This window comes from Salmo trutta, chromosome 23 (assembly GCF_901001165.1).
Source record: "Salmo trutta chromosome 23, fSalTru1.1, whole genome shotgun sequence".
NCBI lineage: Eukaryota > Metazoa > Chordata > Actinopteri > Salmoniformes > Salmonidae > Salmo > Salmo trutta.
In genome coordinates this window covers 20,595,294-20,607,465 of record NC_042979.1, presented here as the reverse complement: position 1 = coordinate 20,607,465, position 12,172 = coordinate 20,595,294, and the positions used below count along the sequence as shown (strand labels likewise).

General features: G+C 41.8%; 1 protein-coding gene across 12 annotated transcripts in view; it reads left to right on the top strand.

Annotated features, from left to right (window-relative positions):
• LOC115159546 (regulator of G-protein signaling 3) overlaps nt 1–12,172 on the top strand; it is a 192,598-nt gene that overhangs the window by 170,302 nt on the left and 10,124 nt on the right. For 10 of the 12 annotated variants that reach the window (XM_029709372.1, XM_029709371.1, XM_029709369.1 and 7 more), the window contains one exon: nt 1,193–1,266. In XM_029709372.1, coding sequence (XP_029565232.1) covers nt 1,193–1,266 — 74 coding nt within the window. Of the gene's footprint in view, nt 1–1,192; nt 1,267–10,146; nt 10,303–12,172 lie in introns of those variants that run through there. The other 2 variants (XM_029709379.1, XM_029709378.1) reach the window with 1 other exon arrangement.

Genomic DNA, 12,172 nt, shown 5'->3' with positions numbered 1-12,172 from the left:
CTACTTTCAGTCACACCTTTAGCAGTGTCAAGGGAACTCGCCAGCTCAGTATCTGAACTCTGGCTATGATCAAAACACTACACAGGGTACAAGCAAACAGATTATGTGTGCTTTAGACTGGGATTTGTTGAATAGGTGGATAGGAGGCATTACAGCTTCAGTTTGACTTTTATTTTGTTTTAAGTTGGCACTGACCTCGACTATGTACACAACTCTTGGTTCAATAGCACAATTAAGTGCTTTTTAAGTCAGTGTCTGTGTTGTTATTCTCATTTGTCACTTTGAGACACAGGCAGAGGAAAGCAACTACTGTACCTAATGTATGGGGAAATGGGGAAATGGGTTCTCAATGAGACCATTGCAGAGAGAAGCACTTGTTTCTCTGTTTTTCAATTGTTTCAGTGCAATAACAGCCACACACACACACACACACACACACACACACACACACACACACACACACACACACACACACACACACACACTCACACTCATTGGTGTGCATGAACGCCCACACGTGCGTAAAGACACACACACACACACACACACACACACACACACACACACACCCACACACACACACACACACACACACACACACACACAGAAATCTCAACCTCCCCCAGGACAGTTTCGGACCAGCAGATTACCGGAGAATGACCCCTTCATCCACTCCTCCCCCTCTTTTCTTTCTCAGCCAATCAGAGACAGAGGGACTCAGGAAGTGTAATGTGACACTGGAGCCTATAGGCTTAGGCTTAGGCTTAATTGGGGCCAGGGCTACCAGACTGCTGTCACACTCTTTTCACACACAAACTCACGCACAAACACAACTTGGCTCTCTCACACATACTCACACATACACAGCGCAGACCACCCTCACTCACTCACACACACACATGCATTCACTCTCGGTCAGCCACACATTCACACACAGAGAGAGGCCAGGAGGCGGTAGGAGTATGTGCTGAGGTGCTGTTGAGAATTAGCCAGAGAGGGGGCTGGCTGTGTGTGTTACAGACTGGACTAGATACCCTTTACCTCTATCACATTGCATACTTTAGCCTAGGAGATAGTGGCACAGGAGGGACTAGTGGCTTTAGGGGCCCAGTGTGAGGCTCTAGGGGCCCATCTCTACTGTGACTGGGGAGACTGGATGATGCAGTGTGTGCTCTCCCTACTCTCCCTTCAGCTCAGCGCCGGATCCCCATGCAGCTGTGACGTTGGCCCCGACGGGTCCAAGAAGTCTAAGAAATCCAAGAACCTGTAAGTAACCAAACAACCTTTGATTTACTGTTTCCTGTCTTTGTTTTTTACCCTCTCTCTTCTCATCTTTGTAGTTAATATTGAGAATGTCTTTGTGTTGTGAATGGGTAATCCCATGTCATGTGTTCTAGCAGTGCAGACATTTGGTCAAACTAGCATTAGTAATGCTGCTTTATGGATTTTCCCTATTTTACGTAAATTGGATCCATGAACACTGTTGAATAAGAGAATGTCTCAAAAATTTGGGATTCTTTTGTTTCCCATTCTTGGCTGTGGCTGCTATGAACTCTAAATACACAGTTTCATTTGCTGTAGCTCTATTAAGCTAACCTTTATAATCCAAAGACAAAGAGTTTTTTGTTCATTGTAGGGGTAGTGTGGCGTAATGCAATAATTGTTTTTCTTATACTGCACATGGATGACCCTGCAGCATACAGTACAGTGTCTCCTCATGTCAATGTCTTTAGCCTTAATTCTATGGCCTCATGGCTATCAAACATGGCTGAAGCCACAAGCCCATACTTGCCATTCACTCTCCCACAGACTTGTAACAGAGGTGTCAGATCTAGGGATAGGCATTTGAAATGATTTCACAATTTGAATAATAGAATCAATATCTATCCAGCTAGTCGAAATACAAGTGTTTTAAAGAAACATTATTTTTTTTCAACTTCAATGGGGAGTCGGGACTCAGGAGAGGTGGTGTAATCTGTTGTTTCAGCACAGGTAGGCTGTTCATATTTAAACAGCCTACCTGTTGGGAGACCATTGTAGCCTACTGCTTCTCATTTTAGCCAACTTAATTCTGTAATTGTAAATCCATTTGCATTGATTAGAAATCTCCCACTTCACATGCGACACATGGAGCCTCTGACGGTGCTGCTGCTTCGATTGACTGACAATAACAAGCTACATGTGAAAAGTGTGTAGGGTACCGGTATGTCTTTTTTATGGGTGGCACTCATAAAAACTGTCATAAAACTGTTGTTTAATTAAAATGTTAAATGTCATGTTCGATCCTTGTATGTTTCAATGTCACATAGGTAATTTAATTTTAGACAAGCATTCTCAATAAAATAGCTAACAGCCTGTTTTGAATAAGATGTAAAATGGTGCGTGTGCAGTGCATTCGTAAAGTATTCAGACCCTTTGTCTTTTTCCAAATTTTGTTAATTAAGTTACAGCCTTATTCGAAAACAGATTATATAGCTATTTTCCTCATCAATCTACACACAATACCCCATAATAACAAAGCAAAAAAAAGTTTCTTTTTTTTAAACATTTTTGCAAATGTATTAAAAATTAAAAACGGAAATATATAATTTACATAAGTATTCAGACCCTTTACTCAGTACTTGGTTGAAGCATCTTTGGCAGCGATTACAGCCTTGAGTCTTCTTGGGTAGGATGCTACAAGCTTGGCACACCTGTATTTGGGGAGTTTCACACATTCTTCTCTGCAGATTCTCTCAAGCTCTGTCAGGTTGGATGGGGAGCGTTGCTGCACAGCTATCTCTCCAGAGATTATCAATCGGGTTCAAGTCCGGGCTCTGGCTGGGTCACTCAAAGACATTCAGAGACTTGTCCCGAAGTGATCGTTGGGTTCTTGGTCACCTCCCTGACCAAGGCCCTTCTCCCACGATTGCTCAGTTTGGCCGGGGGGGGACAGCTCTAGGAAGAGTCTTGGTGGTTTCAAACTTCTTCCATTTAAGAATGATGGAGGCCACAGTGTTCTTGGGGACCTTCATTGCTGCAGAAATCTTTTGGTACCCTTCCCCTGATCTGTGCCGCGACACAATCCTGTCTCGGAGCGCTACGGACAATTCCTTCAACCTCATGGATTGGTTTTTGCTCTGACATGCACTGTCAACTGTGGGACCTTATATACAGTAGACAGGTGTGTGCCTGTCCAAATCATGTCCAATCAATTTACCACAGGTGGACTCCAATCAAGTTGTAGAAACATCTCTAGGATGATCAATGGAAACAGGCTCCACCTGAGCTCTGAATACTTATGTAAATAAGGTATTTCTGCTTTTCTGTATTATATTTGCAAAAATTATAGAAACCTGTTTTCACCTTGCCATTATTGGGTATTGTGTGTAGATTGATGAGGGGAAACAACTATTTTATCATTTTTAGAATAAGGCTGTAACGTAACAAAATGTGTAAAAAGTCAAGGGGTCTGAATACTTTCCGAATGCACTATATGTGTTGACGGGGATTCCTGTTCCGTTATCGCCTCAGTGATTCATCAGCTGTTGATTGAGCCTTCGTCACACTATCACATGGAGATGAAAGGAGAATTCACAGCCAGAGGACAATGTCCATTTAAAGTGGCTGCTCAGCCTGAATGCTGATAACTACTCAGCAAATCAACAGCTGATGAAAATTGAAATCAGAAGCGTCAAAAGCCACATTTTAGCATAATTATTAAGTAAATACAATATGTATTTTCAGTTTAGATGTTAATGACGTGTCACTACTTGACATATTTTTTTGAGTTTACATTCAGATAAAGGTGACGCCCCTAGGCCATGTGTGGGTTTACCTGTCATGATCCCCCCTCCCCCTCACAATGGTATCCCTCGCCACTTTTTGAATGCCCCTGGATAGTCTGTTTATAGAGCTGAGAGTCTGAGAATGTAAATGTGCAGTTGTTGAGAGGGATGTACCACACCTCCTATGAGGAGTGAGTGAGTTTGCGTGTGTGTGTGTGTGTGTGTGTGTGTGTGTGTGTGTGTGCGCATGCGTGTGTGTGTGACTAAAGTGTCTGTTCCCAAGTCCTTAAGTGTCACCTCAATGTCACACTTCCTCTGAAGTGAGTCTACAGATGTAGGATCTTCATTTGAGCCAGATTGCTATAGTAGGAAAATAACCCTGCAGCATCAGGAAATGTGAATTATAATTAATGGAACTTTTTGTAAGGGTTGATACATTTTTCAATAGGGCAAATCAAGCCTGAAATGTCAAAGTGGAAATTACAGAATTTAGAAGCCTTTTTAAAACTCAAATACATTACAAGTTTGCATTTCTTGCATTGCAGGAAAAGTCTCAGCAACAAAAGACGGATCAATTTAAATCCTACATATGTACATGTTGAGTGGATGTGTATTGTTGTCGTCTCCTGGAGGTTTTTCCGATTAGAATTTTCTGTCTAGTCTCAATTGAGCCTAATGTGACTGACCCAATTCCAATGTATGTTCTCGATATTTACACCTAGTTAATAGGGACACCAGTTGACAACATCCAGTGAAATTGGAGGGCGCGCAATTCAAGTAAATAATCTTAATATTAAACATTCATGAACATTCAAGTATCTTATATCATTTAAAAGCTTAAATTCTTGTTAATCTAACTGCATTGTCCGATTTCAAAAAGGCTTTATGGCGAAAGCATACCATGCGATTATCTGAGGACGGCGCCCCACATCAACATGTTTTTCAACCAGCACAGGCTTCATAAAGTCACAAATAGCGATTTATTAAATCACTTACTTTTGAAGATCTTTCTCTGTTTGCAATCCCAAGGGTCCCAGCTACAACATGAATGGTCATTTTGTTAGATAAAATCCTTCTTTATATCCCAAAAAGTCAGTTCAGTTGGCACCATCGATTTCAGTAATCCACTTGTTCAACATGCAGACAAAGGAGTCCAAAAAGCTACCGATAAACTTCGTCCAAACAAGTCAAACGACGTTTCTATTTAATCCTCAGGTACTCTAAAATGAAAAATAAACTATAATAATAGGAAAGGAAAATTAGTAAGTGGGCACCGAAAGACAAAAACAAGCCTGAAACCTTGAATAAAGACTGTTGACATGAAGTGGAAGCCATAGGAATTGCAATCTGGGAGACAGATTTACATAGAAACAATAGGTTCCCATTATATTCTTGTTAATCTAACTGCATTGTCCGATTTCAAAAAGGCTTTACGCCGAAAGCATACCATGCGATTATCTGAGGACGGCGCTCAAAAAAAAAAATGTTCCAGTTGGATTTTCTTCGGATTTTTGCCTGCCATATCTATTCTGTTATGGTCTCAGACATTATTTTAACAGTTATAGAAACTTCCAAGTGTTTTCTATCCAATGCTACCAATTATATGCATATCATGGCTTCTGGGCCTGTGTAACAGGCAGTTTACTTTGGGCATCTCAGTCAGGCGGAAATTCAGGAAACTAGACTCTATCCCAGAGCGGTTTTAAAGGAACATACCACTCAAAGATCTACAGACTAACGAAACAAATAACAAAATATTGTTTTTGAGTGGTATTTTCCTTTAACACTCACACATACACAGATGCCTAATTATGGAACACACACACACACACACACACACACACACACACACACACACACACACACACACACACACACACACACACACACACACACACACACACACACACACAAACTGAGTCACTGAGTCACTGAAACACACCAGAGCTCTAACATCAAAGACCTTGTAGCTAAGTGCTTGTGTTGCTACCGCATCCATCCCCCTGGTGATACAGTACCTGTGTATGCTGTCTCGGGAATCTGGTCCTCTCTACAGGCTGATACCCCAGCCTATTCACTGTGAGATGGAGCTCCGGGAAGTTAAAACGTGACACACCAGATGTGGGGAATAATCATCTAAAACAGTATATGCAGTCACTTACACCATCAGGCATATGTGCGTTACAGCGCAGCGGGTTACAAGAACGTAGAATAGAGTTGTTGCTTTTGAGTCATCTCCCAAAAGCATAGGTAGGGAGGATATTGCTGAACCTGGGGATTGACGTGTACAACGGTTGGATTACAATTTAATTGCGTTTGGCTGGGGTTACAGGAGTATTTCCTTTAGGGTAATCACATTTATATCTCTAACATGTTTCCAGTTAGTGTGTGCTACATATACTACCTTGATTAAGCACTTTGCTCAAGATGAATCTACAATGTCCTTTATTCAAACCCGTGACAATCTACTGAGTTACTCAACTATGCAGCTGTAATCTGCACCTGTCCCTACTACCCCATTACCTCTTCTTTAACAGGAATTTCTCTCCTTTTCTCATCCATCCATCAGATTTCACTCTCTCCATTGTTTTCTTTTACCAGGAGACTGAGTTCAGTCTGAAACCTGAAGCCTTGTCTTTGTAAATCATGCCCCTTCTTTCCCCCCTGGCTCTGTCTTTCATTCTTCCCCCCTTCCTTGGTGAAGACCTCTCAACCTTCCCTCTGGGCCTCCGTATGTGTCTTGAGCCTTTCCAGACTTTATCTCCTCATGATCTTACTCCTGGTCCAATCACCAAAGAGTGTATACGCTATACAACCTTCAGTCTTCTCAGAGGCCCCCCATACATACATAGGAGGCCAGGTCAGGATACAAAGCAGGAAATCATTCCTGGGGCTCAAAGAACCCCGAAAGGCAGTCATTTACCGTGTGTGTGTACTTGGATGGAGTCAGATTTTTTTGAGCAATGCACGCCTTTTGGTAACATGGTCTGTGTTTTTTTTATTGTCTTCTCATTTGGGGTGAAAGCAAGGAAGAGTCGTCATCCCTTGCTAGCAGTAGCTAACTGACTTGAGCTTGACAAAAACATAGCAAGTTAGCTAGCCTTTAGTTTTCCACACCTCCATGTGAAACAATCAGATTTATAATTAAATAATATGCCCTAGCAATATTGTTATACTTGCCAGTGTGACTTACAGTAGTATCCCAGTTTAATATGCTGCTTCAATATGTTCAGTTCCATCAGATAAAAATAGAACTTCATATCAGGAGAAGGCACATGGCTACCAGCATTTTTAACATTTTACTCCTCAACAAAATACCTTTCATTGTTTAAACAGTCGCTGAGATTATATTTAGTTATCAATGCAAAATTCTACTTTAGATGCACAGCCTATTTCTGCATAAATTTGACATAAAATTTGATCTGATCTTTGTCTAAGTCACAACAATAGACAAACAGAGTGTGCTTAAACTAATAACACACAAATTATTGTATTTTTCTTGTCTATATTGAATACATAATTTAAACATTCACAGTGTAGGTTGGAAAAAGTATGTGAACCCCTAGGCTAATGACTTCTCCATAAGCTAATTGGAGTCAGGAGTCAACTAAACTGGAGTCGAATCAATGAGACGAGAATGGAGAATTTGGTTAGAGCTGCCCTGCCCCATAAAAAAACACTCACAAAGTTTGAGTTTGCTATTCACAAGAAGCATTGCCTGAGAAGAACCATGCCTCGAACAAAAGAGATCTCAGAAGACCTAAGATTAAGCATTGTTGCCTTGCATAAAGCTGGAAAGGGTTACAAAAGTATCTCTAAAAGTCAGTCCACGGTAAGACAAATTGTCTATAAATGGAGAAAGTTCAGCACTATTGCTACTCTCCCTAGGAGTGGCCATCCTGCAAAGATGACTGCAAGAGCACAGCGCAGAATACTCAATGAGGTTAAGAAGAATCCTAGTGTCTGCTAAAGACTTCCAAAAATCTCTGGAAGATGCTAACATCTCTGTTGACGAGTCTACAATACGTAAAACACTAAACAAGAATGGTGTTCATGGGAGGACACCACGGAAGAAGCCACTGCTGTCCAAAACAAACATTGCTGTACGTCTGAAGTTTGCAAAAGAGCACCTGGATGTTCCACAGTGCTACTGGCAAAATATTCTGTGGACAGATGAAACTAAATTTGTGTTGTTTGGAAGGAACACACAACACTATGTGTGGAGAAAAAAAGGCACAGCACACCAACATCAAAACCTCATCCCAACTGTGAACTATGGTGAAGAGAGCATCATGGTTTGGGGCTGCTTTGTTGCCTCAGGGACTGGACAACTTGCTATCATCGACGGGAAAATGAATTCCCAAGTTTATCAGGAGATTTTGCAGGAAGATGTAAGGCTATCTATCCGCCAATTGTAACTCAACAGAAGTTAGGTGTTGCAACAGGACAACAACCCAAAACACAGAACTAAATCAACAACAGAATGTCTTGAACAGAAGAAAATATGCCTTCTGGAGTGGCCCAGTCAATCCTGACCTCAACCCGATTGAGATGCTGTGGCACAACCTCAAGAGAGCAGTTCACACCAGACATCCCAAGACTATTGTGGAAGTGAAACAGTTTGTAAAGAGAAACGGTTCAAAATTCCTCCTGACCGTTGTGCAGGTCTGATCCGCAACTACAGAAAACGTTTGGTTGAATTTATTGCTGCCAAAGGAGGGTCAACCTGTTACTAAATCCAAGGGTTCACATACTTTCCTAACCTGCACTGTGAATGTTTACACGGTGTGTTCAATTGAGACATGAACAATTATAATTGTCTGTGTGTTATTAGTTTAAGCAGACTGTGTTTGTCTATTGTTGTGAGTTAGATTAAGATCAGATAACATTTTATGACCAATTTATGCAGATGTCCAGGTAATTCTAAAGGGTTCACATACTTTTTTCCAAGCAACAGCTTCATTGCCTCCACAATACTGCCCCCAAAACAGCATAATGAACTTTCCCTAGAGTCACAGATTTGGAGCTGTGCAAAAATCTGTTGATATAGCAACACTGTGATGTAAGCAGGACTATGTTCTACAAGGAGCCGCCCATTTTGTGATATGCGCAGTTTACGTAAGGTCTGTAGACCCCTTAAAGCCCCATGTTTAACACACATTTCCACATACGTACGTAGGGAGACAATCAACACATGAGATTGTTAGGAAAACTATGCAATATGGGCTCAATGCGAGTGGAACTTGATGTTTTGCATAAATTGTGCATTGATGTTGCTGGACATGTTTGAGTTGTGCATTCGTATCTTACATTCCAAATCGACCGGTCCTGAGTAGAAATAAACCAGTAACTCCTTGTGGAATGGAAAACAATTGCAACAATGTTTACTGGTATTTAATACTCTGCTATTCAAGACTATAATGGACATTAAGCTTGGACTGTTAATTGGCTAATAAGTATTAATGAATAGTCCTGGCTAAGGGCTAACTGGTGACTGTGGCCTTAGTGTCTGCTTTGAGGTGGTTGTTGTAGCTCGCACCGGTTGACCGTGCTAGATACTGGCCAGTAGGGGATTATAAGTGGGGAGGGAGCAGAAGTCATCAGTCATACTGTACCTGTGTTAAGTTTACGCAGTGGTGACACCCGGTTTTTGGATGGCCTATAGCGAGAGTCTGTTGTAGCCGAAACGTTAGGAGCCTCCGGAAGCAGAATGTGTAGGTTTTTGAAGAGCATATTTGATTGAATTCCAGACAAAGTTTGTAAGAGGGAACCTGAGTTTAATGCTGAGTAGGTATGGCCTTTATCCAGACAGGCTACTAGACAGGCCACTCTCTCTCCTCACCTAGCCCCCTCTCCCTCTTTCTCTCCTTCCCCTCCTCTCCATACACACACACTTACACACACACACCAGAAGAAAGGATAACTTTTCACCAGATGTGCTAGTATAATATCCACCTGTTGTTGTGCTTCATGACAGGAACAAAATGAAACGGTGGAAATTGATTTTTGAGTCATCTCTAGTTATGTCTGCTAGTGATAGTGAAGATGGTTGTCATATTGCTGTAGTAGTAGTAATAGCTAGTACTACCAGGTCAATATTAGTTGTTGCAGCATTTGTAATAGTCTAGTATTAGAGGGTTTACTACTTGCTGTTGCAGAGGTAATAGCATTAACAGGTGTAGTTGTAACAATAGTAGCTATTAAGTGGTTATATATTTGTGAAAATGAAAGCATTTCCTACCCCAAAAAACCCAGGCTTGTCCGGGCTTAGACAGAATGCAGCTCCATCCTCTCAGAATAACACCTTGTGATTGGGTGAGCCTTGAGCCCGCCTCCCCTGGCCCCTGGACTATATAAAGCTACAGCAGAACCTCTCCGGGTTAGAGGAATGTGACAACTGAATTACCCCTGCCCCGAGCACAGCGCTCTGACGCTCTGACACACACACTATACACACAGGACTACACACAGGACCCTAAAGACTTGTGCCCATGTTCCCCGCTATGGTTGACTTCTCGGAGAAGTACCTGGAAAGGTAAGAAGTTGGAACCCATGGGTGGTATGCTCTGTGTGCTCTCTGCTGCATTAGGAAGAAATAGGGAGAGGGAGGGAGAGAAGGAGGGAGATGATGTTTTAGGCTCTGTGGGGTACTACTGAAAAGCTGTTAGGAGGCCAGCTGACCTCTCTTCTGAATCTCATTTGCCAGTCGCTGGGTGAGAGGACTCCCGTGTGATTAAAACTATTTTGAGGAGACTTCAACTTGTAGCTAAAGATTGGCCTTGTCTTTTAATAATCGGCCTGGATTTCTTATGTGGTCTCTGTGGTTTGTTAGGTGGGTAATGTTGATAATTTAGATTTACATTTGGCAGATGGCAGATGGCTCAGTTAAGGGGGGATGGGTCCGTGCAGTGTTGATTTATACATACTGAACATTTGCCTTGGTTAGAAAAGAACGTACTACTGTATTTCCAGACAGAATTCAGATGCTCTCAGGCGCTCGTGCAAAGGCACATTTCTGTCCCAGTGTGTTTGCCTGCTCTGTTTTTAAACAGCCTACCTTTATGCCATAGAACGACTCTGGAAACCCACATTCTTATTTACTCTGTGGTAAAAGAATGTCAGGAGCCTACTGTCTCTTGCTCTGTGACATCTCCATGTTGTTGTTGTTGTTGTCCTCATAGTGGGGAATAACAGGGACATGTGCAGCTATGCCATGTTATGCAGACGCGCACACACACACACACACACACACACACACACACACACACACACACACACACACACACACACACACACACACACACACACACACACACACACACACACCTTGTTCATTTTAGTATGACATTGCTATTGATTATTGCATTGTTGGGGATAGAGCTTGCAAGAAAGGCATATCACTGTACTTGTGCATGTGACATTAAAACTTGAAACTTGAAACAGACACACAGAGGCGAGGTATGTGTGTGTTCTGTGTACACGGTGCAGGGCCAGGCACATAATCTACTGCAAACAGCCAGAGTGGCAGACGGGGCAAAAACAAGCCCAAAGGCTACCTCCTATCCCTCTACCCTCTACGCCCTCCCCTGGCTGTAGTGGATGGGGGCTGCCTGGAGGTGTCAAGAGGGGATCCAGTACACCGTGGGAAACAGAGCCACCGGGTGGAACAGGAAGGTGGGATGTATAAGGGATCCACTTCAAAGCAACAGCAGCTGTGTTTTAACAAGCCTGACGAACTGACATGGTGGAAACATCTAGTACAGTAGGTCAGTGCTGGACTGACTGTAGGCAGCAGACAATGGGTGCTGATAGGCAGGTGTTTTCTTTGATTCTGTAGTGGGACTTGACAGTAATATGCATTTGTGCATCTTTCATGCTCCTATACATGTATAACTGTGTAGTATACATTGGTGAAAGTCACCCTGTAAAATATTAGTTGAGTAAAAGTCTTAAAGTATTTGGTTTAATATATATTTAAATGTGCACTTTGCAGAAATCACTTCGTCATTTCCTCATTGCTAAAATTCTAATAGTTAGCCTAATTTCAGTTTATGTGACAGTACAAGCAATTATAGTGTAGAGAATCATTGTACCATCCTAACCGCTGTGAAATTTATTTTCAATTATCAAAAATATTGTTTTCAGCTGTTTGAAGCTGGTGTACAAAACCGGACGTAAAATACGCAAAAATGAAATTTAAGAATGGGGAGCATAGAAATAGCGCACATACTGCTTCTTAGACTTGCTTTCAATGAGAATGACAGACCTATAACTGATATTTCTATGTGAATTTGGTCCGTAGCCCAAAAAGTTACATATTGCAACTTTAAGTATCAAAAGTAAATCTAATTGCTGAAATATACTTGACTTCAACGGGATTGGTGTCCCGTCTAATGCGATTAGCA